Source organism: Notechis scutatus, chromosome Z, assembly GCF_049901735.1.
Source record: "Notechis scutatus isolate UNSWTSFEM ecotype Mainland chromosome Z, rNotScu1.2, whole genome shotgun sequence".
NCBI lineage: Eukaryota > Metazoa > Chordata > Lepidosauria > Squamata > Elapidae > Notechis > Notechis scutatus.
The window spans coordinates 104150845-104176675 of NC_142025.1; the positions used below are offsets into that span (position 1 = coordinate 104150845).

At 40.1% G+C, this 25831-nt stretch overlaps 2 protein-coding genes across 4 annotated transcripts in view; both read right to left on the bottom strand.

Annotated features, from left to right (window-relative positions):
- Positions 1-25831, bottom strand: part of LOC148129037 (vomeronasal type-2 receptor 26-like) — a 600870-nt gene that overhangs the window by 49423 nt on the left and 525616 nt on the right. The window lies entirely within an intron of this gene.
- Positions 1-25831, bottom strand: part of LOC113413393 (RNA binding protein fox-1 homolog 1-like) — a 51169-nt gene that overhangs the window by 22228 nt on the left and 3110 nt on the right. The window contains exons 1-2 of one of the 3 annotated variants that reach the window (XM_026669563.2): positions 21127-21709; positions 9902-10123 (exon numbers count right to left, since the gene is read on the bottom strand). In XM_026669563.2, coding sequence (XP_026525348.1) covers positions 9902-10123; positions 21127-21213 — 309 coding nt within the window. In that variant the 5' untranslated portion in view covers positions 21214-21709. Of the gene's footprint in view, positions 1-9901; positions 10124-11072; positions 11194-21126; positions 21710-25831 lie in introns of those variants that run through there. The other 2 variants (XM_026669564.2, XM_087945709.1) reach the window with 2 other exon arrangements.

Sequence of the window (25831 nt, forward strand, 5' to 3'; positions counted from 1 at the left end):
ATTGGGTCAACTTTCACCATATTCACCAAGAAAGGGATCTTCCAAATATTGTAATTTCAGCCATGGATGAGAAAAGTTGGCTGAACTTGTCTGAGAGGAGGCTGAATTCAATTCAAGTTTGATGCAGTCACAAGGGAAGATGCTGAACTTTGTAATGTGGTAACTGCAGTCTATGGAAAGAAACGTAATTTCTATGAGGCAAAAGGAAGACTTATAGAGCAGTAGCTCCATGATAAATGTATTGGCATTTATTTATTTATTTGTTCCACCCATCTCATTTTGATTATATAGAGGATATCATAAAGGTGAGGTTATCTATGGTGGCAGTAGCTCCTTGCCTCCTCTGTAAAACTTGGTAATCATCACCTTACACCATTCTCATGCTGAATCTTAAAAACTGTTTTTAAGCTAAGGACTTATTGAACTAGAACTGTCTTCCTCATATGGAATGACCCTCCCAGGGTTTTAGGAAAGAATCCTTGACATTTTCCCTAATCACACAGCTAAAGCTTTCAGGATCTAATGTCCTAATTCTCTTGGAAGGTATCAATTGGACAGAAGACTGCTTTGAGCAAAGTCAAATTTGTAAGTCCTTCTCTCAGTGTAATGAGGCATTCTTCAATGGACTTACCTCAGACAAAAAATGCTCAATCTTTTTTAAGTTTCCTAGGCTATTGATTGCATTTGGCTTATGATGTCACAGAAGAAAAATCAGAACTGACTCCTAGTTCCTTTTGTTTCCTATTATCTCCATTAATTTTCAAATGGCACAGCATTCACTAAGAAGCTGCAGACAAATGTAAATAATTATATATACATATACATATACATACATATACATACATATACATATACATATATATATATATATTGACCATTCTCTCAAGTAATTAAACAATGAAGAAAAGTAGCCCATCTGAGACAAGATTTCTAGCCTAATTATCTATCAGATGGACCAATATTTTATGTGCATGGATATCTTCATATATGAGGGAGCATTTTATCAAACCTCCAGTTCCTGGAGGTGTAAGTGATCCTAGCCAAGTAGAGGGACACCCTTCCCATAATTAATAATGTCAATGTTTTTTTTCTTAGTTGGGAGGAACTGTATTAAAAGAACAAAGAATTACAAAGTCCACGAGTCTTAAAGATGCTAAATTTGGGGACCACTGTTTTAGGTTCTCAGGCCTATTTTTTGCCCTTTAAAAACCATCCATAGAATTGATAACTTCATGAACGGGGTCATCCTAAGTGTTTCGTCATCTAGTTATATGACTGCAAGTTAATTTTACCTAACAATGGCTTTGAGATCTGAGTTGTTCCTCATGTGTTGCAAATCCCAATTTCAACATAAAATCCATTATTTCCCTTTAAAGGGAATGGTGTTTTCTTCTTTCCAACCTTCACCATCCACACATCAAAAAAAAATTCACAGAGAACATATTTCAATGCACCAGCAAACATTCTGTCTTGGGTTAGCGAACAGGACAGACACATGGCAGCATACAGAAAACCATTAGTGGAGAGAAGCAAGACTGGTTGAAAGGATGTAATTTATGAGAACGTTGTGGAGAAGACCAGAGGGCCAAGTGTCAGAGAACCACCCCAAACCCACATCTCTTTCTTCTCCATGCAGATGGCCCTTCTTATGGCACAATGCAACTTCCACGATGCAGCATTCTGAGAACAGACCAAATGTGCACAGCCTATGTCTTGCAATGTCCAAAGTGCTGAAGGATTGGGGGAAGAAGAGAAGAGCCAGAAGAGCAATTAATCTGGCCAGGGTTGGGGAGGAAGTTGAACTTGTCTTCAAAATTCCTGCCACAGATTAGCCAGGAGAGGGCATGGCCTATAAAGGGCATGCACGATCACCTATGGATGCACCTACCAGAAAAATAACAGGCATGTACAAAAAGGATTTTGTGGGGTAGATACAACTTCAAACACAGATCTAGATAAACACAATTGGCTGGAATCACATCATGCTAAAGGGATAAACTGTTTTTCACATATCATGATAACTACCATTATAGGAGCAAGCAAGTTTCCCTTTGAGCAAAACATAATGCACAAACCAGACCAGTTTATTTAAAGCAGTAGTCATATGATCAGCTAGCAATGGCTACAGCATGAGAGATTAATTGCAAAACAAGGCTAACTGTTTATGAATGGAAAGAGATACTATGCATGTTATGTATATGGTAGAAAGTGCATTGAGAGTTCAAAGCAGAAGGATATCTGAATGCTTACCTATATGCTTGCAATGCCATCTACCCATTTGGAATGAATTAATTTAGCCTCTAGTGTGAAATACTTTCTTTTGAACAGCCAAGTGTAGAGCGTAGAGTACATTTCCATAGAAAAACACTAGCATGTAGCAAAAGATAAAATTAACATTTTCTGTAATATCTAATGTAGGAACTATTTTATAAGGAGCTGAGCATTTAGTTATATGAGCTCTTCCTGCCATCTAAATTGATACAATCCAGAAATAGGATTGCTGCGCTATCATCTGCTGTCTATAAAAACCAGGTCTATTTTAAGTCACTATCTGGAACATATATTATTCAGCTGAACTAATTTAATATGTGTTATGCATTTTTAATTTGCATTTGATTATGCCCTTAGACTGGAAAAATATAGCATCTTACTTCTTGGCATTTTCTAAATTTTCAGACTCTGAAGGCAGACATTTATTTTTCCAAAAACAGAAGGGCTTGATCTGAATCGGAACCTGAAGCATCTTTTATGTTTTGTCTGAAACAGTATATTTAGTGTATAGCAATGTGTTTTATTCAGTACCAAACCATGAATTGCACAGCAGACAAAAGTAATGTTTCCCACCTTTTAAAGATGAAAAGCAGCTGTGAGAGGTAGTAGCTCTGAAGCATGGCAATGAGGTCAGTGTTCTCCAACCTTTTTTTTTTCCCCTGAATTTCCATTCAGAAACAACATGGGTCTTGAACTACTTTCCTTGCCCAGAGACTGGGTGAACTCAAGTTTCCTTACGAACTGGGAGGGAAACAGGCTCAGATCAATATTCCTCTTCTATGATTCTCCCCTTTATTTCTGAGCCCTAATCAGAATGATATCCAATGTACACACCCTCTGTGAACATGCTTAGAGACTAGGGAACTGGACAGTGATTTTGCTTGTCTTAGCACACAACACCTGTAGTGTTACTATTAAAGTACACGGGCACAAAATTCTAGCCACTCCCAAATGCAGACAACCCCTCCAAGCAGTAGCCATCCCCCCTCAGCCCACCAAACCTTCCCCTGTGCCCCCATACCGCTATTCACCCCAAGGGCAATATACCAGCCTAGTTCCCATCATCATAGCCGCCTCCCAGTAGCCAGAAGGATCCCCCAAAGCTACAAAGTCCTGTTTATAAAGACAAGTTCAACAAGGATTAAACTCTTTCCAATGGGGCCCAACATTTTTTTGTTGGGAGGATAAAATGCAAAGGGAGTGGTGGGATGGGGGAGGGAGTTCAAGTGTCAGGCTGAGAAGACAGGCAGGTGCAGTTGCGCAGTGAGTAGGTTAACTATTCATGTATTAATGAGACTAGAGCCAGAGAAATGTGATGGAGTCCAAGATGCCTGGAAGAAAACCTGAGCTCGGCAGGAGGTCCGCACACGTTGCCATTAGCACCTCGGAAAAGGCCCTAGTCCAGGAAAGACACAAGGAGTCATTGCAAGGACAGCTTTGCTACAAGCTAGGAGTAGCTCTCATGTTCCATGAGGTTGAAAAAGAAAAAAGAAAACACAGAGATGAGTTACAACAACACGCTCTATTTGGTCCACCAAGAAAAGTGCATAAAAGGATGTATCAGTAACAAAGCATGTGATATGCTAAAAAAAGGCTATAAAACTCATATACAGGAGAAAAACAGACAGGACTGCTGCTAGTCCAGCCAACACATTCAACATAAATTAAGCATTTACATTAAGCATTCTAGACACAATTGATACTCAAAATGATAGGGGGGGGGGGGAGGAATGGACAAAGAGTCATATTTATTATAAGTACACCTTTAACAGAAGGGAAAGCAACTGTGGGCCTTTAAACACTGTGTGTTAAATTTCCAGCACATCACCCAAAACACAGCATGATTCAGCAGTATTTAGGGTGAGGCTGGGGGTCACACAGAGTCTAATCCCAGCAACATCAGCTTTCAGAAGCTAGGAGGTGAAAGTAAAAAGGGGAGTTGCAAGCATATGGCCAAGCAGGATCAAAGCTCATTCTCCCTTGAGATATTTTGGCATTTATTCAGTGAAAGGAAAACAAAATTCAGAAATTGCCTGGATGTACAAGAGCCAGGTGCTGAATTGGCAAGCAGGGTTGCCAACTTTTGAAAAAGTCCCTGCAGTTGTCTTTAAAAACAATGTGAATTATCAGCTTGTGATTATATGGCTATGAAAAAATTGCCCTTTTGATTTCTGTAACTTATGTACTACTGTTAGAAGCATAAGAAAAAGAGAAGTGATTTGAATCCCCCCCCCCCCCATTTCTTCTTGCTTTTCCTCTGGGCAGTTGGCAACCCAATTAGTTTGGATATTAAGCTAGAAGGGCAAAGAGTAAATTGGAGTCTGTGAAAGAGGCTTGCACAGCAAAGAAAGGTTCTCTTAGAAGCTTTGGGCATGTCCGCCAAGGAAACTTGCTTCAGAATCAGTCAAGACTTTTAACTGTCTGAGCAAAATGGTGCTCTCTACCCAGTTGTCAGGATGCAAAACACCTAAAATTTGAAAAGCGATTTGGCATTTGGGATTGAAAAACCCACAACTCTCTCTCTCTGGTCATGAAATAATGACAAAAACCAATATAAATACCAGTATAATTTCCATCTTACTTTAAATACTCCAAATCTCCTCATTTAGCATCAGGGTAATTAATTTATTAAATTTATTTATTAAATTTTTATGCTGCCCATCTCTCTAAAAGATGACTCTGGTAGGTCTTCTTATTCTTGCTTCAGGAGATAGATGCTGGGATGTTTTTGAAAAGGCTCCATTATGTTCATTTATTTATTTATTTTGTCCCCTGGGAGAGGGAAACAAGTGTTGATTGGACTTTTTGTCTTGGACATGAAACAAGTGGCCATCTCTGCTTACAATTCATCAAAGGACATGGTGTCCTTGAAGTGAGGCTGTCAGCTATGTGCCACTTGTCCACGCGGAGATAAACAGCTGCTGGTGAAGATGGTGAAAGATTTGGGGCAGGGGGGAGGTGAAAGAGATAGAGCAGAGAATCTGATATGGGTGCAGCTGTTAGCTGCAGAAAGGCGTTATTACCCAATATGGTCACCATCAAAGCGACTGACTCAATTGCTGGATTACAGATAAGGGAGAAGGATTCTGTGGCCGTATGAGGTGGAAAACTAAGGAGAGATTTCAGAATGCACCCAAATGAGAAATTATTGGATCCTTTGGACCAATAACTTCAAGTTTCTTACTCTGAAGCTTAACACTCAAGGCTTTCGATTTGAAATGTTTCCATTCTACCCGTTTGAAAGATAATTGCCTGATCTTTATAACTCAGGCTGTTCAATTTTTTCCAGGCCAAAAATCATATTTGGCCTTAACGGTCAAATATCCTCCCCCACTCTTAGTAACAAGACTAAGAATTTACTACATTTCTTTTCTAATATTTAATTATGTAATAGCAATAATAATTAGACTTATATACCGCTTAATAGTGCTTTTCAGCCCTCTCAAAGCTGTTTAGAGTTAGCATATTGCCCCCAACAATCTGGGTCCTCATTTTATCCACCTCAGAAGGATGGAAGGCTGAGTCAACCTTGAGCCTGGTGGGATTCAATCTGTCAAATTGCAGTAGGAGTAGCTTGCAGTACTGCACTCTAACCACTGCGTCATCGAGGCTCCCTAGCAATCAATACACTTACTATTCAGTTGTGTCTTTAGTTATTACCTGTTTCTGCTAGTTTCATTTTGATAGTATTTGGTGAGTCCACACACAAGAATTTCTAGCACTGTACATAGCCCTCAATTTTATTTCTCTAACACATGTGTTTAAAAGTACCTTTTTTTTTTCCAGGATAGTATTGGCAATAAAGTAAAAAACTGAACTTGACCAAACATCAATTTGTCCATCAGTGGACATTCCTCTGGTCACAAACAATAAATTAGGCCTACCTCCGGCAATCAGGAAGGGATACTTGTTTTCAAAGCTCTGTTTAAATTAATAAACCCTTAGTACTTTATAAAGAACGATACATTTGTATAGGTATGTTCTGTGTATTATAGCTATCACAAATACTTCACAAGTGCATTAAGTACCATAAAGTTTTGGCAAACAGACTTTGACCCTGCTTGAAAAGCCACTCTTCACTGTTCACTCTTGGCCCAAATAGTTTTCAACAACTATGTGACTTACTGTAATGACAGGGATCTGTGTCTCCATGTCTCCTCTAATGTTTTGGTTTGTGAAAGGCCATATGATCATAGCAGTCTTACTGGGAGGAAACCATCCAGGAGATGTAGTGCTCACAAAACTCAAGATGTACCCCCCAGTCAAAACACTGGAGATTTCTAAGTAATTGGGTTGCCAACTGGCTAGCAGATTGAGGCAGAGGGAGGGAATCTGTTACTCTTCAGGTAGACTATAATGTCCACACTCTGCTAAAATATCTGAAAAGTACTAGGTTGCCTCACTGAGCTTGTCTCTCTAGCAGAGATTTGGAATATATCTGGATTGGTTTGTCCTGCCTATTAATTACAACAAATTATCTAATTGCCCTTAAGGGATCAGCTGTAGTTGCAAAATTTTCAGTACTGTATTCAATATATTTTAAAAAGACATGTGGGATTCAGCTCTGAAAATTGCCAGGAACCAAGTGGTAGGTATGTCATAGAAATGTGAGAGTCCTGCAAGAGCTGCAGGCAAGATTTTATCATGCATCAACATCAAAGTATAATGCTTCTCTAGAGAACAAAAGAGTCTTGCAGCTTATTTACAGAGAACAAATATATTCTGAAAACTGTTGGAAGTAATGCCTCTACTAACATAGTCAGAAAGCAAACTGACTCAACTCATGGTGATGGTGGAACTTCCTGCTGGGATTTAACTGCTCGAGCCATTCCAGGGGGTAAAAAACAGAGTATTGATAGCAAAATGTCTCAGGCAAATTCAGTACCTGTCAGCAAAGTTGATGGAAAAAGACTCTGTCAAGACAGAAAGATCTTACTTCAGGATTAAGCAGATATACATTAGCGGCATTCACACTGCAGCTCCCCAGGTACCAAATTTGATACTTTTCCTCTTCTTTCTAGAACTCTGGTATGAATGAGGTTGGAGCGCAATGAATGTTCCTGTTGGAGTACAGAGAAGCACCCAAACATTCTGCGCTACAAGGTTAGAGGAAACTGGTGCACTATGGAATTGCATATTCTCTTCAACCATGGCTTAGGAGTAATGGAAATGACAAGAGATCTAAAGTATTTAGGTTCCTATGACCATAATTCCATAAACAACAGAAGCATTAGAAAGGAAGTGGTGTAGGGTGGGATGGTGAGCTCTAGATAGCAAGTAGTTGACAAAATCAAAGATGTATTAGCCTTCCTCTGCCTGTATTATTTTAAATAATACCTCCTTCGCAGTCCCAAAGAAACCAACCTTACTTCTGGCCTTAGGCTAGCGATCCCATCAAGTTTCTCTTTGGGAATATTAAAGGAGGGAACTAAACTGCACTAGAACAAAAAAAAACCAGCCTGTCACTGCAAAAAAAAAAAGTTTTTGTCAACTACTAAGTAATTTGCCATTTTGTTAATTACAAGGCAGTCCTGAATGAGAGCAAACAATAACAAGTGAAGCCCTTGCATGTTGCATTGGAAGGGCATAGAGAAACAGTGAATACTGTTGGGTTCAGTTAAAAAAGATGAAACAGAAAGGGCCAGAGTGGATTTTGGAGGAGTAGCTTTTATCAGAGTAGAAAAAAGAACTAAGGATTAACTAAAAGCTTCTTATAGACTTTTGGTGTAAAAGTGGGAAAAAAAGAATTTGTGGCTCATGGTTTTGATGATTAGACAGAATAGATTATAAAAATAATATTGTCATATAACTTGAGAGGTTAAAATATAATTGTACTTCTAACTATGGTGAAGGATATCAGAAGCCACTTTTTTATTCTTTTCATTCTATTTTTCAATTTTTTTTCTTTTCTTGAACTTTTTGCTTTTTCTTGGCCTTTTCCATATTAGCTTTCATCTGTTTAAAAAATGTCAATAAAATACATACAAAAAGAAAAAAGTGAAGGTTTGAGCTATATTAGGAACTGATGGTCAAAGAACTCAGTAAAGTTGTTCCATACATTTTTATACCTTGTGACTTTGCATCTTAAACTTCACAAGCTTGCAGAGAGAGTGAATAAGTACTAGATATTCTACATAAAGGAAATCACCATTTACAGATGCTCAGTAAGAGACATCTTTTTCGAAATTTCTTGAAAGTCCTGACGTGATAAATTTAAGGCCTGAATAATTTATTCTGTTTTAGGTTAGGTTTAGATGGATTGATATACATTTTGTTTTCTAAGGAACTGGGATTAGGATAAGAGAAGAGAAAGTTTGCTTGTATAGAGGGGGAACAGAGGAAGATGGCGGAGAACCAGGAAGAATCTGGGTCCAAGGAAAATGCTCAAGCTTAGCAAATGGGTGTGGCAATGAAGGTGTTAAGGAACAGAGACCCAGGGTTTTTTGCCTACCCTCAGCTAAGAGAGTATAGTGTGTTACTTTGGGGATGTGTGTATATGTGTTCCCTCTCACACACCCCAGGATTGCTGTGGTTTGAAAAGTAGGAGGAAGAAATGTTATGCATGCCACCTTGAGCTCCTGAATGAAAAGATGGGTACAAAACTCAATCCTTGGGAAAAGAGCAATTCCCTAGAACTGGCAGATATGAAAGGAAAAGGAAATGTACATAAAATCATGGGAGTTGGTGATAGAACTTCCTTATTGACTGAAATGTATCTAAATCTAAAGGACAATCTGACCACCTACTATAGGGGTGTCAAACTCATGGCCCGCGGGCCGGATGCATCATATGTTGGCCCCGCCTCCACCCAGTTTAACAAAGGAGGGAAAAGTCCCAATATGTCACGTGACGCAGTGGTGACAACGTGAGTTTGACACCCCTCACCTACTATAACTATACTACTGCAATAAGACTTAGCAACATTTACATGCAACAAAAGCTCACAGATATGTAATGGTTATTCCATATTTTTTTTACAAAATGAAAATTGTCTTTTTTGCTCTAAAGATATATCTTTTGACAATTTTGTTCATCTTCAGTGTTCTATCTTGTCCCCTGTCCCCACCACACCCTGACTCTAGAAATGAGGGTAGCTGCTCGGAGTTGAGTTTTTGCCAAGGCTTTAATTCAGACTTGGAAATCCAAATGTCTGGGGCATCCAGGAAACTACGAGTTCAGCAAAGTCTTGTATGCCAAATCTTGTGTATAGGGAAGCTTTACTTTAATCCACTCTCTAAATGACCCTTACCTTTAAAAAAAAAAACCGGCCATCAAACGTGCCACTATGAATGATGCTATCCCTTTCATGAAGCAGCAGAGAATTTTGATAGCTGGATACTTAATAAATAGATAACAGGAAAATACAAACATCAAGGTTCAAATACAGAGATGCAGGAAGAGGATGTGATGGAAATGAAATGCAGGCCAACTAATACCCTTTATAGCTTGTCTTGTATTCTCTGCCAGAGAGAATGTCAGAACCTGTTCTAGTAGCAGAATGTTCTTGAGGAATACCTAAGAAATGATCACAGTTATTACGCAGGCTTATTGCTTACTTCCCCAACTATCCCAGGTAGCCCTTGCCTTGGCATTTCCTTCATGAGGGCTAGATAACCAACCCTCCACTTACAGCAGGAGGTGGAGGCAATGGTAGCGGATCCGATGCCGTTGTGCCCTGCTCGGGGAAGATGCGCAGGCTATGATCCAGGGCAGTTGGAGATGGGTACTCAGATGGAGTGCTGTGGAGATGGTATTGTGGCGGGAGCCGGGCCTGGGGTGGTGGCGGTGGATACTGGGCTGGAAACGTCTGTGTCATGGCATCAGTAGGTGGTACTGTAGCATCTGGACTACCCTGCAGGAAGTAAAAATCAGAAGAAAATGAAGTTGATCACTGCTACAACCCGTGAGTCAAGAGAAGCAAAGGAATCATTTTCTGAAGCAGACTCTTAAGAATAAAATATAAAATCCCCATATCCACTAAACATCAATTACATTAACAGAGAACCCTAAAAACCATCTCTTCCTTTCAAATATATTTTTGTCTCTCCAGAGATTTCAAGTCCTCTCTAAGGAATATTATAACTATGCTCAAAGACCCTAGAAACTTTAAATTCTTGACTGTGTGTGGGAAACATACCAATACTATTATTATAGGATATAAAATCTTGAAAGCTTGGCTGAGTTTCCCATCATTCCCCTTATATAAAAGAGAATCAAGGCAGAGTTGAGTTTCTTTCTTACTCCTCTTCCTTCCCACTGCTCAATAGTTGTTTACCTAAAAATCTGGAATTCCTTCAAAACCAACTCTGACCTGTCTTACACCGTTTTTTGTAAGCAAAGCAATAAAATTTGTAAACAAAGCAATAATTGAAAAACTGAAGAGATAACAGTATAACAGCCATACATCAAATATAATAGAGAAGTACAGTCTAGAATTCCAATGTCTGAATGTATGTATACCTAGAGAATATATCCAGACAATACACACAAACTACCCTACATCACATTCAAATCCCAACTTGCCTAGAAAAACAGCAAGTGAAATAACTCTCAATAATGAAAAAAAAAGCTAAATTCATTTTAATTCTCATGATATAACAAGTATCTGGTTGTACAACTAGGACGCCTGAGAAATAGATCAGAAGTATCCCTACCGACTCTCCTCTCCCCTTAGTTTTGTAACCCACGCGATCAATTGCTTCCTTTCTAGTCCCTCCCCCACGAGAAGAACCAAGAGTCCCAGCTTCCAAAACCGAGGTGGAGGGCAGAAAATTCGGAAAAGTTTTTAGTATTTCACCCACCTACACCAACAGGCCCCATCCCTTGCCACCTCTGCTGCGAATCGCTGCCACTCGAGGAAGGATGCTTGGGGAAAAACACCCACCCATCAAGGCGTCCCTTCCTCGGCCCATGCCCTACGACTATAAAGGCATCTCTTGTGTCTTTCTCGCAGCCAATGAGCATGAACCTCAGCACGCAGGGCTTCTCGGATTGGCTGCTCTCTTATCAGCTCTCCCGCCCACGCTTCTCTGCTCTTCTTTGGAGCTGCTGTACCGACTCTTTTGTCTTTCAGCTGTTTGAAGAAAAGCGGTGTATGTGTGTGTGTGTGTGTTGGGTGGGGGTGGGGGGGAATGGAAAGATTTTTTTAAAAAACAACAACAATCCAGATCTGATTAAGGCGGGCGCCGACAGCTGCACATTTTTCTTGGAATTTACAATTTGTCCTGCGGTGGCTTAGCACCTGTTCCACCTGTGCAAAGGCAGGCTGGGGATTAATCGGAGCTAGAGTTGGAAAAATGCAAAACTGAGAGATTTTTAGGAGGTGAATTGATGTTTCAAACAATTTTTTTTTCCTAAAGGCATCTTATAAAGGCCAGAGTAGTAAATCCAGTAGTTGCTGGATTTTTTGTTCAGCTGTTCCTACCATAACTGGACTCCAATTACTCCAATTACTCCAATTGAGCAATTAGTCATAAATCATGAGGAGGGTCACCCTAGGATCAGATCCAATTTTAGGATCGTTTTTGTGGTGTTGTGAAGTGAACACTGTAGTCTTTAAGCAAATCCATTGTTCGCTATGGGGTGGCTGCAAACAACCATAAATATGATGAGCACCAAAAAAACCGAAGTCATCTGATTACAGGGTGATAATAATGTCAGAACTTTGAAACTGGATCGTAAATAAGTTTTCAGGGATCCACCATAACTTTGATCGTTAACCATCTGGTCATAAGTTGAGGGCCACCTATATAGAGAACTAGCATGTATATTCATGGCATAGTTACATGAATGATTTTAAGTAGGGCTGCACACTGTAGCATCTTGACCAGTGGTGGCTAACCTTTTTCGGCTCCCGTGCGAAAATTGTGTGCGTGCTTACGCACGTGGTCTCGCATACCAGCACCCAGAAGACAATGCGTGCTGTCCCCTCATGCCCCCTGCATGTGTGACTCCCCCTTGTGTGCCACGTGTCTCTGTACATGTGCACACGTATTCCGCGCACCCCTATCCCCACCACATGCACACCAGATACCCGACAATCAGTTGTCAGGCAGCGGCGCCCGTGCACATGCGCAGTTGGGCTCTTCTGGGTGACCTCTTGCGTGCCATTTCCAGCACATGTGCCATAGGTTCACCAACACGGATCTTTACTATTCCATTTCTTTTCAGTATTATATGATCATTTCATACAGCATCCAGGATTTTAACCAAATGTTGAAGCTGAAGTTCACCTTGTTCAATGCTCCAACAATTTCAAGAGCTCATGTTGGCATGAATACATACAACCACATACAGCCTGAATTTCAAGCTGTGGCTACCAAGTGGATCTTACAAAGACTTATGTTTGAAGAGGACTGATTTAAAAAAGTAATTAATTAAAAATCGCTGTACCATATTGAGGTTGATTTTCCGGAGTCTACTTCTTATAGATTTTGTGTCAAAAATAGAAACGGATTGGGTAGATAGACACAAGAAGATACCAAATGAATATGAAGAAATTAAAAGTCTAGTTGTTTTCTGTGATAGTAAATGTGTCCTAGGTTGACATAAGTGGATGCTAAGAGGAAATGTGTTTCTGTAAGAAAAGTAGATGGCAGGAATAAAGATTTTAATTTTGCACTAATCTTTACAATGTTGATTTGGAGTTAAATTTAACCTTACTATGGTTAATTGACTGAGTTGATTTATCTTATTTTTCTTTTATTTACAAGTTATTAACCTCCACTTCCTCCCCCTAATTTACTTAAGTACATTGTGAGAATAGGACTTATGGGTAATCGTCTTTGTCTCCTTACTTCTTGAAAGAATTATTCCATTTGTGAAATCTCACCTGTTCCCTGAAGACCTAGACTGGGCATCTCTGTGTACAAACACATACGGCTGCACATACGAGTTTACAAAAGTAAGACCAATCAGATTTTATTAAACATATGCAGAAAGAGTTATTATGTGAGCTCAGTCACTGTCTTCAGCAAAGCACAATTGATGTCTTAGCAAGTTGTATGAATATTTATTTATTTATTCATTTAACGGATATACCACTGTAAACTGCACAGATTCCACACAGCATGCAACAATAAAACAGTAGATACAACTTAGACTAATGGAACAGTAGCTCAGATGATACTCATTCATCATCCCCCCCCCAAAATAAAACCTCTCTACAAATAAGTTCCATTTTCACTAGTTTCATAGGTAATTAGGTATTAACTTGGCCTCCAGAATCAAAGATTGGGACCTCCAAGTGAAAACTTGTAATGGGGTCATACAACTTACTGTGATGCATGAATCCAGACATTAAGATTTATAAGTCAAGATTTATGACTTAGCACCATTATGGCACTGCAAACCTAGCCAACTGTCACTAAGTGAACAAATCATAGGTAAACTTTGATTTAAATATTGTATAAGTTCAATCAGTGATTGATATTGCCTGAAAGAAAATGCATTGTTGTTTTGGTACTACCGTGTTTCTCACATAATAAGGCCGGGCCTTATTTTTTTTTGAGCCCCGAAAAAACGGCTAGGCCGTCTTTTCGGGGGGGTGACTTAATTCCCCCCCTTGCATCCTCGCCAACAGCTGCTCCTAACGGGCGATCATGGCCAAGCACAGAGAGCTCCCTACTCCCACCTTTGCTGCCCGCCGCTGTTGCTTTCCCTTCTGCCCATTACGCCGCCACGTTTGGAGCTGCCGCTTCCGTGTTTGGAGTGCCGTCGCCATTTGGAGCTCCAAATGCGGAAGTGGCAGCTCCAAACATGACGGCGGGCGATCTTTTTATTTTGGTCCGCGCGAAGTTCAAAGCGAGCAAGAGAGGGAGACTGCGATGCCTCCATTCGAGATGGCAACCTCACTAGTGGATCACAACGTGGCTGGAAGCCCAAATCGGCGGGATACGATGGCGATCTTTTGGAGCGAGAGGAAAGGGAGAGAAGAGTTGCGAGGCGTAATTTGCAGGAGGAAGTGGGTGTACCCCACGGCAGGGAGCCCAAGGAAGAAGGGCTGGTAGGCAACGGAGAGCGTCCCGTAGCTCCGGAAGCAGCCTAGAGACGCGCCCGGGAAGAGGCGCAGATGCTGCCTTGTAGTCCCCAAGCCAACTGCGTGCGCCGCCTTTAGTTATGTGCGCTCCGCGCTTTGGGCATCTCCGTGTGATCGCGACCCTGTCCTTTCCACCTGGCGCCCTTGCTGCTTTCTGGCTCTTTAGCAAGGCATCGCGGTCTCCCTCTCATGCTCGCTCTGAACTTCGCGCGAACCAAAATAAAAAGATCGCCCACCGTCATGTTTGGAGCTTCCGCATTTGGAGCTTCCGCCGCCGTTTGGAGCTCCAAACAGCGGCAGTGCTCCAAACACGAAGCCGGTTGCTAAAGAGGCAGAAAGCAGCAAGGGCGCCAGGTGGAAAGGACAAACAATTCTTTTACAGAAATAATTCAATGTTATGCCAGCGTGCCTACCATCCCTGTCTTACTGTCCCCATTTATCTGTATTTACTTCCTTTGTTCTTGTTTATGTTCATACTTATCTTGTACATGTTTGACAAAGAAATAAATAAAATAAATACAAATAAAATATCCAGGTTTTATTCCGCAGTGTTCAAAGTGGGCCAAAAAAGGAAATGGGCGTATAAATATGCACATACAAAATGGGGAGGCTTTCGACCCAGAGTTGATTCAACCATCTTGTTTTGATCTTGCCCCTGCCCTGATTTTATTTTATTTTTTAGAAAAATAGTTGCAAATGAAACAAGATCAGCTGAAAGTTGTTTTAGAGTAGTAAACCGGTATGTTTCTAGTAAATGACTCACATGCCTGCTTAGCGGTCCCTCTTTATAATATCTCTCTTAGAAGTATCCACTTTCCACCTCCACCTCAGTCTTCATCTATTTCTGTAACTGCAGAAGCACAAGAGTTGACTTTGTTTCCAGATTTGTCCTTTGACCTACGTTAGCCAGAATTTACTTTCACTCCCAGTTTTCTATCCCACAAGAAAAAAAAATAAAACTTAAATTAAAAATTCTTCTCCCCTAAAAAAAAAAAAGGCATGATATGAAAACATCAATTTGCAAGCACAAGTTTGTAGGTTTTCTACCCTGGACAAATATTTTACAATTTCACTCACCTAACATCATACTAAGCAGAATAAGAAGGCAATCAGTGCAAAAGAGTGCCTCAGAAAGTAATTTGTGAAAAGGGATGTCACAGTAGTAGGTGGGTAAGCAAAATCAAGATGGGTGCATCACAAAAAGGGGTTGGTCTACCACTGTATAGTTGCAACTGCCATCTTGTCTTTTCTTAACCCTCACTGCAGATGTCCCTACTTGAGAAAGAAATGGCTTCATTTTTACTCTCTGTTAATCTGTAATAATATTTTTAAGTCTACAGAAAGTAATAAGTGCTATAACACAAAAATTCTGATGTAAAATTCCAACTGGCCAAGAGATGCACAAAGCCTTTGTCAAATCAACTGATTAATATTCAATATAATCAATATTCTTAATTTACAAGTGATGAACAGTTGACGCTGAAAGCAAGTTTCATTCCAGCTATATCTTAGTATTGCTTTTCTTTTCTTGCCTTCTTTTTTAAGCTGAAGCTTCATTTGCTCTAGGGAGATTTTTAAATATTAGCAACACATTGCAAATGTCCAGAGAATGCTCACTAAATCCTAGTCTTGCTGTGGTAAAAAATGGAAGAGCAAGATAAGTACTTTTAATTTGCACTTCTCTCGTGTCTTAATGAGCATATGGAAACTCGGTCCATAAACTCTAGAAACAGCTGTGTTGAGTGATCTACTTGAGTGTTTTACTCTGTCAGTGTGACAACTGTTTCAAGCACTGAACACATGGTACACACCCCAACCTGTCTGCATGCTACTATCCCTCAAAACTCTATTCCCTAGTTGCTTTCAAGATGAGAATTTTGTGTAATTAAGCCTTCTACATATTGTGCAGCATTAGAAGCGGATCACTGCTAAGGGAAGATTCTTCTATTTAAATTGGCAGAGAAAATGATGGCTTCAAGATTTGAGAGAATACTCTATTTTATAACCTGATTTTATAAGGTCTAGTTGTGAAATTGACCACAGTGTGGACAAAATGTCATGTGGGGACAGCAGGGTCATAGATGTCTCTGCTTTCTTCAAAGAAATGGTGATTAAGAAGGACATGATTTCTTAAAAGAGAAAATTACCGTAACTGCTTAGGAATAAACAAAATATGGTTTGAAATCATAATGACTGACAAAGGATTCCCAAAGGTGCTTTTTCAGGAGGCAACTTTTTTCTTTGATGACATTTCGCTTCTCATGCAAGAAGCTTCTCATGCAAGAAGGATTCCTTCCATTCCCCACTCTCCTGTCAGAGCTGAAGAAGCTTCTTGGATGAGAAGTGAAACATCTTCAAAGAAAAAACAAGAAAGTACAGTTGCCTCCTGAAAAAGCACCTTTGGGACAACCATGACCTGGCTGACTGAGAATCTCTACAGACTTTAAGTCTATTGGATTAAAAAGCAAATGCTTAGCAGCTGAAGTCGCCAACTGCAGAGCTATTGGTTGTCAAAAACAAGTGTTTCCTTCTTCGCCAGAGTTATAAACTGCACCATATTATAAACAAATCAGATACTATGTCATACTAGTTGCTGTGTACTTATTTGAGCAGGAATTCTGTTTGGGAAGATTACTGCTCACCTACTAGGTATCTGACCCACAAAAATAGTTTCATTAAAGTCTTCTGTATAAATCCACCTTCATTTTGGAGTTAGCAATTTGATCTGTTTAAATGTGTGTGTGTTCATGTGTAATCAAGAAACTCTCACACAGACAGCAGCTGAAGAGAAGCTTAGTCTGATAGGAGGGTACTTTATGCCACCTGTTTTCTAAAAGGGTCTTTGTCCATCCCATGAGGAAACAAAGGGAGAATATAGATATGGATGACATTTGCCAGCCATCACTTGCTCAGAGATTGATGTACTTTCTTTCACCCATCAAGACAAAATCTCTCTCTTGCAAACAGTATCACCAGTTAGTTTGAAAACCAGTCTCCAACACTCTTTCTTATCATAGTTGGCTCCACTTTCAGCACTTATAAATAGCTCTATTTGACTACAGCACTTCCTTGTCACTCACTGCTCGAAAGGGCAGAGGGTTTGGGAAGGCAAACACATTTGTAAATAGAACCTATATCAAGGAATCTTGCGGAGGTTTGGAGGAAAGATTGATGAGGAGCCTTTGGCAGGAAACTGGAATAAGAGTTATTAAGTGAACTTCTCTTTTAGAATCTTTGACAGAATACCAGTCATAAGTAGTATGCAATCCCACTTCACAAAGTTCTAATGATTGGAATAATACTGTATCATAAAAGCTATTGTTGCACCATTATGGACTGGGAAAATACTGTTTTGATTTTTTTCCCCCTGCATAGCTTTAGTTCCTTTTTTTCTGGGAAGAGATTTTTCCAAATCTTGCAAAACATAAAAAATAAGTTTATTGTTAATGTTCATAGTGCTCAAAGAGGCTAACAACATTGTGGGGATTTTTGTTGTTATAAAAATAACTCCAGGAACAAATATTCAACAACAAAATATAAAAAGAAGACAATTAATGCATATTAAAATATGTGAATATTATATAAATATAGGATAATATAGATTTTTATCCTAAAAATCATTCCATTCAAGCCTAGCTGAGAAGTTGACTCTTAAACTGCTGTCCTCAATATGTTTTTTTCTCATCCTTGACTCAGGAGAAAAGTATATCAACATAAATTGAAATTGAGCTCCATCCCCCAACTTTACTACATCTCAACAAAAAGAAGGGAGAGTTTTGTTGCCCTTTCATAATTTAATAGAGTCGTCTTGCACCCAGTGTCACCCACAGGTTGAAAAATCAACCAACAAACACACTTGGGGTTCAACCATTCCTTTTTATTATTTGGCTTTATTTTTAATTATTCATAGTGTTCTGCTTCTCCTAGGAGATTGATAGTCTTCTCAGAAAAACAGAAAATCAATATACCCACGTCAAACAGCCCATAGCTTCCAAGGTTTGTCTGAGTAATTGGAAAAATTGATTTAAAATACAAAAATGTGAAGCTTGACTTAGAAAATTCTCGATGCAATTGTGCCCCTGGATTTTTCTTTCTCCTTCAGGAAACCAATTTCTCTCAAAATGTTTTGGTCAAGAAAAGAGCCTTTTCCATTCCACATTAGTGTGTGTATGGATAGACCATCTACTTTCTTATATGGACTCTCCAGCACATACATACACCCATTTCAAATAGCAGGAGTGCTTTCAGGCCTGTTCATCTCTTGGCAGTTTAATATTCCTTTGTTAAAAACAAAAAAAGACAGATATTTAATCTTCTTGTAGAGAAAATAAAAATCACCAAGGCTGGCAGTATCCAGTAATCAAATGGAGAGAAAGTGTTTCTAGAACAGTTTCCATTCTGGGACCATCATATCCCAGCTTATCCCCAAAATATAATAAATTGTCTGTACAGGAAGCTTTGGGAGAAGGAAAACAACTTGAAACTAAGGAAAAGATAGGTCTGAAGATAATATCATGAGGGTAAGCATACCAAGGATAAGCTGAAGATAGGGCACATCCCTCAAAAATGGGTTAGTAAGGTATTTTTAAGATGCTAGGAAGCCTAGAGGAGAAGACATTCCATAGTTTAGAAGCCACGTGAAAGAAGGCTGTTCTTCATGATTGCTAAGGTTCAGAAGCACAGGAATCCCTGTAATGGATTCTCCTGCAGATCTTAATATTTAAGTAAATTTATAAAAGGATAGATCATAGATAGTTCTTCAGACAACCAGGCCCTAATCTTTAAGGGCTAAAAGATTATCTTGAATTGTGCCTGGAATTAAATATGGACATTATATGACTCAGGTTTAATTGCACTGATTAGTAACCAATGTCCTCATTTAATATTGCATCATTTGAGGTTTCTGGACAATTTTCAACTATGATTCTATATATAGCCCATTGCATTAATTAAATTATGATACTTCTAAGGTGTGGAGAACTGCCAAATTCAATTAGCTCAGGAATGGTCATAGCTGGCTCATTAGATATAATTATAAGAACATAGTCTTGCCCAGGAGTGAGCCTACGTTTTCAAATGAATAAGCTGGGCTACTTATTGCTAATATTACACATAATAATTAGCAATGTCTCAGCAAAGGGAGTGTCTTTTAGAATATCATTACTAGGTAGACCTCTACCATTTTTAAAAATTGCAGGACAATGTCACATACAAGTGTCATCCAACAGAGAGGAAAATTCAGGAGTTTAAGAGAATAATCAGGTGAGCATGGGTAATACCTGCCTTATTCTGTCTAAAGTAGGGCAGGCTCATTTTTAGAAAGCTTTCAAACATTTTCTGCTTTGTCAGATGTGTTCATTAATGCATCTCACTCAATATGCTCTTGGTTATTATATACTGGTATATACTTGGCTCACAAAAATGAATCCACAAGGTCTGAGTTCAGACAACATAGTCCAGATTAACAAAATGCAATTTCTGTGTTTACATGGCATACTGTATCAAAAAAACATAAATTATATCATGAGTTTATATGATATATCATGGCAATGGCTGGGTACCTTAAACATTTTTAATGCTTTCAAGTCAGTGTTGACTCATGGCAACTTCCTGGACTAGTCTCTGCAGCTTTCTTGGCAAGATTTCAGAAATGAACTCCTTCCTAAAGACAGAATGACTGGCCCAAGCTCACCAGCTGGCTTTGTGCCTAAGGCAGGATTAAAACTCATGGTCTCCCAGTTTCTAGCTTGGTGGTTTAACCATTATACCAAACTGGCTCTCCTAAAACATGTTGGACCCAATCCAATTTTAGCCTAGCCTAGTTCAGATTATTACACAACCCAAGCTAGAAAATGAATAGATGGGGGAAGATATTTAGGCAATATGAAAGCCAATTATGTCAATTCAATCATTGTGTAAGTATTTAGTGGTCCAAAAGTAAACAAGACTGTTTGGATGCCTATGTTCCTCACAATGCTATCAAAGCAACACATCTCCGAGCCTCATCATTTCACACTTGCAAGGGATTTAGAATATTTTACCTATACTGTAAAACCAATAGGGCACCAACATTCATTTTGCTAACCTATGTTATTCATACATTCTACCATTTTTTCTTCTACAATGTTGAGCATAATTTAAACTTGTAAGTAAGGGAAGACAGCTTGTGCTTTATTAATTATAAAATGCTTACAATATCTTGAATGGCCCTCCATGCATTGAAGCATAAGGTGGTATTTGCTTATATTTCATTTCAAAACCACTAACAGTTTCAGGTGATTAAAAGATTACAAACCCTTTTCAGTGTGGCATCACTGAAAAACTAGATGAAAACCAACTCCTAAATAGAGCAGAGAGGTGTAACCTTTTCCTCTCATCAAATCTATTATGCTGTTCACCAAAGTCAATTTTGCTTTTTAAGTTTACCATTTAAACTTTAAGACTGGTAGGGAGCAAAAAAATGTACAACAGAGGTTCCATCCATTATATTCCTAAGGTCTTTCAGTGGACAGGTTCCATCTGGTGTACAAACTAAAGGAAATCCATAGGACAAAGGACAGAATGGATCGATCTCCTAGTTCCTAAAGCTGTAAATATCCCTTTCCATACAAGGAGAAGATTTTCCCTATCTGAGCAATTCTGTAAAAATAACTCAGGAATGGAGAGATTTATCAATGGGGGAAGCTTTATCAGCTGTCCAAGACCACCAAGATAGGCACAGCTGGGCTTTGTCAATGACACTGAAATGTTTCTTCTATCTCACACAAACAGATTCAAAACACATGTATAAATGTATACATAATTACAAATGATCATACCTGAACCAGCCCAGAGTAGCACTGGGGTGCTGGAGGATAGACAGGCAGGCTGTAGGGGTGCAGAACCACAGCTGGAGGGGACAACATGGTACATAATAAAGGAAGGGCCCCACTAGTAAGTCCCCAAAGGAGTCAAAAGTGCCTCTGTTCAAGCAGCTTTGGCACCAGCTGAGGGAGTGTTGAGTGGCGGATGGGACAGTGCCATTGAAGGACGCCAACAGCTGTCAAAAACAGAAGTGCCTGTTGCAAACTGGCTGGGTAAAAGCGTCCTGGCTGGGTAAAAGCGTCTGCACCATGATAGAATCTCAGCAAGGATGAATAATGTTATGATTCAGCCAAAGTCAGATCACTGAAATTCTACCATTTTTAGCAGAAAAACTGGATGCTGGAAACTGGGGGTCCTGCATCATTAACCTGGGAAGATTTATTCAGGTGTAAAAGCCATTGATCATAGTCCAAAGTAAATTCTCTAAGACTGCAGCTTAAGATGTTCCTAATTTTACTTAGACCATCCTAGTAGTATCATATACTATTATGTTGAATTGAATGCAGTCCTAAATATTTTTATTTTATATATTTATTTTATTTTATATTTATTTATTTATAATATGCTGCCCATCTCACTAAGAAAGCAACTCTAGGTGGAGCACTGAATATACATGTCCTTTTTCCATGTAAACACATATTTACCAATCATTTCTTGGATAAATCATTATACTATATTGTCTAATACATGCATTTGAAAAGCAATTTTAGTTTTGTATATTATTTTTACAAAAATACTTATATATGAGTTCTTGCCCATTTAGTTTAATTGGAAAACTGTAGTTTAAAAGGTTTGATTAACCCAAGAGAATAACTGAATTTCAATTCACACATCAGAGGTGATATTCAGCAGGTTCTGACCAGTTCTGGAGAACCGGTAGCAGAAATTTTGAATAGTTTGGAGAACCGGCAAATACCACCTCTGACTGGAGATTTTACAGTATCCTTCCCCTGCCACCAAGCCACGCCCACAGAAGCACCACACCAACCCACCACCAAGCCACCCTCATAGAACCGGTAGTAAAAAAATTTGAATCCCACCACTGTCACACATGGATTATACTTGCCAGCTTAAAAACAGGTCAAATGTATTTCCTAGGCCTAAGGTGTATGGTTTCTGAATGTGTCTTTTTTCCTAACCGCTTTTTAAATTATTTAAATCCGATTCCTTAATAAATATATATATTTACATTCTTTAAGATTCAGTGGTGAAAATCCTTCTTTCTTACCTTTGGCATTCAGGTTTTCAGTTCAATGCTGCAATTATTGTTTGGGTATTATTTGCTCATTGGATTTTTTTTTCTGGCTCTTATATTGCAAACCTGCTGGTTGAAAAGAAGCTGGACCATTTTGTTTTTGTTTTTTTTACAAAATGGCTAACACTATAAATAACATAAATAAATTTTGCCCTCCACTGTTTTTTTTAATAATGAGGCTGTCTAACCTTTTCTCCTATTTTCTATGCTTGGGATATTTGATATACTTGAAAGGTACAAATAAAGGCTTCCTTCTCTCTCCTCAAGTCTAATATGAACACTGGAAAGCTCAAAAGAAAATCAAACAAGAATATATATGTGCTGTCCCAGCCAGTCTATGGGAATTGGATAGTTATTTAGGAATTTATGAGCTGTCCCCTTAAGGGAATGCACCATGGTAAATGTAGTTAAAGGTATCCTGGGAAATGTAGTTCATGTCACGTGGCCACATCTGTAATCCTGATTGGTCACTAAATTGACCCTCGAGGGGTTGGGGCAGGTTTCCCTCCATTCTTGCCTGGCCTCATGAACTGATAGTAACTTTTTCTACCACTACGAGATGGGTTAGGAGATAACTAAACCTTCCCCAACTGATGTTGTACGTAATAAGGTCCGAGATTCTCTTTCCAACACTAGCATCCCTACTCCAACGTCTCATGGCCTGCCAGGTGAGCAAATTAGTCCAACAGTGCTCACAACGACAAGTCGACATGCCATCAATGACAACTGCCACACTCAATACCAATTCCTGCCACAACCTCAATACCAATCCGGCTCCCAGGCACCACAAGGTAACCGTGCCCAGCCGACACCGTAGCGTGATGCTTGACCATCATCCCCAGTATGGGAGGACGACATCCTCCATAAGTACTGGGAAGGCTACAACCCGTCGTTGACTTACAACCTGAACCCACCCTACGAGAATCCAGGGGGAAAACCCTCTACGTCAACTCAGCAAATGCTGAAGACTACTGGAGAAACTTGGCTGTACAGAGTGGAAAGCTAAATTTGCACGCCAATGGAGTTCGCAGATTCTCTGACAAGCCAGATGGTGAATATCTAGTATGGAAGAAACTTTTCCTGTGCCCCGTTCAGGTGGCACGCCTGAACCCTGATGAAATAATCGGACACTTGATAGCATGGCTAGGGCCACAGTCTGCCGACATACCGAGGGCACTTTTGACATCCCACTTAGACGACCCGGCCGCTGCCCTATGGTAATCATGGAAAAGGCTTGACGAACTGTATGGTGCTTCCGAAGATGTAGAAGCAACACTCCTGGATAGCCTCAACAGTTTTCCTAAAATTCCTATCAACAAGCCTCGCCGAATCATAGACCTCGCTAACATACTTGTCCAGCTGAGAACAGCACAACAGGATCCCAACTTACCGGGACTTGCCTGTCTCGATCACCTCGACACACAGAACAAAATTGTTTGAAAACTTCCGCAGGTGCTAATTGAAAAATGGCTCCAGTTGACTGACACCTTCATGGCCAAGGGTCGCGACCACTTTGTACCCTTGACACTTCTTGAAGAATTTGTCTCCCACCAGGCGACAGTGTGCAACACACACCAAGCCCATGGACTCAGAGCTGTTAGTCCTCCTAATAACAGAAGACACAACAGCAACCATATATCGCCCTCAGGCCCTATACATACTACCAGAGAAAGACCCTTCATGGTTGTCCATGACACTGAGATCGACTCCTCATCCACACACAGTTGGGGAGAGAATTCCTCAGATACAACCCAAGTTAGATCTCCGAACACAAGGAGAATACAGTTTTGTCCTATGCACAACATTCATCACTCGCTAAACAGCTGCACTGGGTTTGCAGAGAAATCACTGACCCAACAAAAAGAATTGCTAAGAGAGTACCAATACTGCTACAAGTGTTGTAAATCCAAACATTTGCCCAAATACTGCACAACCAAAGTGCAATGTCACATCTGCAAAAGTGACCAGCACCCAACCGCGCTGCATCCAGACACCGAGCCACCACGGCAGATATCTCATAACCGTCCTTCAGACAAGGAGCCGCAACGTAACACAGAAGCATGCAGAGCTCCTTGGCAGACTGACAAACTGCTACCAAAACCGAGGATGAGTGTCAACTTCACAGCACTGTGCGCCGACTCACCATTCCCTCATTCGTGTCTTCCCATCTGTTTAGCCAAAGTGTACCCTGAAGGATGCCCTGAAGACGTCGTGAAAATGTATGTGCAGATAGACACTCAAAACACCTGCACCCTGGCCAGACCCACATTCTTCAACCTCTTTGAGTTGCAACAGCCCAAACTTCCCTTCATTGTATCAACGTGCCACGGACTAAGAAGCACGGTGGGGAGGAGAGCTACTGGACTTTGCATAGAGTCATTAGATGGAAGTACCCAATTCCCAGTACCACCCGTATTTGAATGCGATGGGATACCAAATGACCGCAGTCAGATCGCAACACCTGAGGTCATAAGTAGCATGCCTTACCTACAGCACCTTGCTCATCACTTCCCCGCTCTAGATCCAGAGGCTGAGAAATAATCTCTTGCTGAGAAATAATGCCCTACGCACCTTTCTCTTCTCCGAGTCAGTCAGCGGCCCTGTAGATGGCCCAGTGGCCATCAAATCTCCACTTGGATGGGGGATAGGAGGAATTGTCAGTGACGCCCAGATGCAGGCTTCAACCCAGGCACATGCCTTAGCACCATCCAGTCCAACAGCCTTCCAATGCCCTTTAGCACCATCGAAAACAAGAATACCATTCCAGCCTAAGAGGCTGCTACCGATCAATACACTTTTGCTAGGACACCCTAAACGACCGCCAACAACCACCAGATGTCCACTAAGACGCTCTACACGGGCATATGCCTCTGCACCACCCTTTCCAACAGCTTCCCGATGCCCTTTGACACCGTGGAAGCAAGATTACCATTCCAACCCTAAAAGGCCATCAGAAGCAACCACCAGACTTTCACCTTTGCCACCAAGAGTATCTGTCAACCCTAAAAGGCCACCAGAAGTGACCACCAGACTTTCACCTTTGCTATCAAGAGTACCTGTACATCCTAAAAGGCTGCCAGAGGTGACCAGCAGACTTGCACCAAAAGGCCGAACTTGAAGATTGAACCTCAAACTTTACATGTTTTGCTTTGTTTGATGCTTTATTAATGTTTACTGTTTCTTCTAAGTTATATAGCTAACTGTTTATCTTAGTTATATAGTTATATGCTATTCAGTTAGTATTAATGTTTATTGCTTATCTTAGTTTATAGTTGTTTTTTTTCACTTCCTTTAATAGTGGAATTTACAATTCCAGGCGGGGAGTGTGCTGTCCCAGCCAGTCTATGGGAACTGGATAGTTACTTAGGAATTATGAGCTGTCCCCTTAAGGGAATGCATCATGG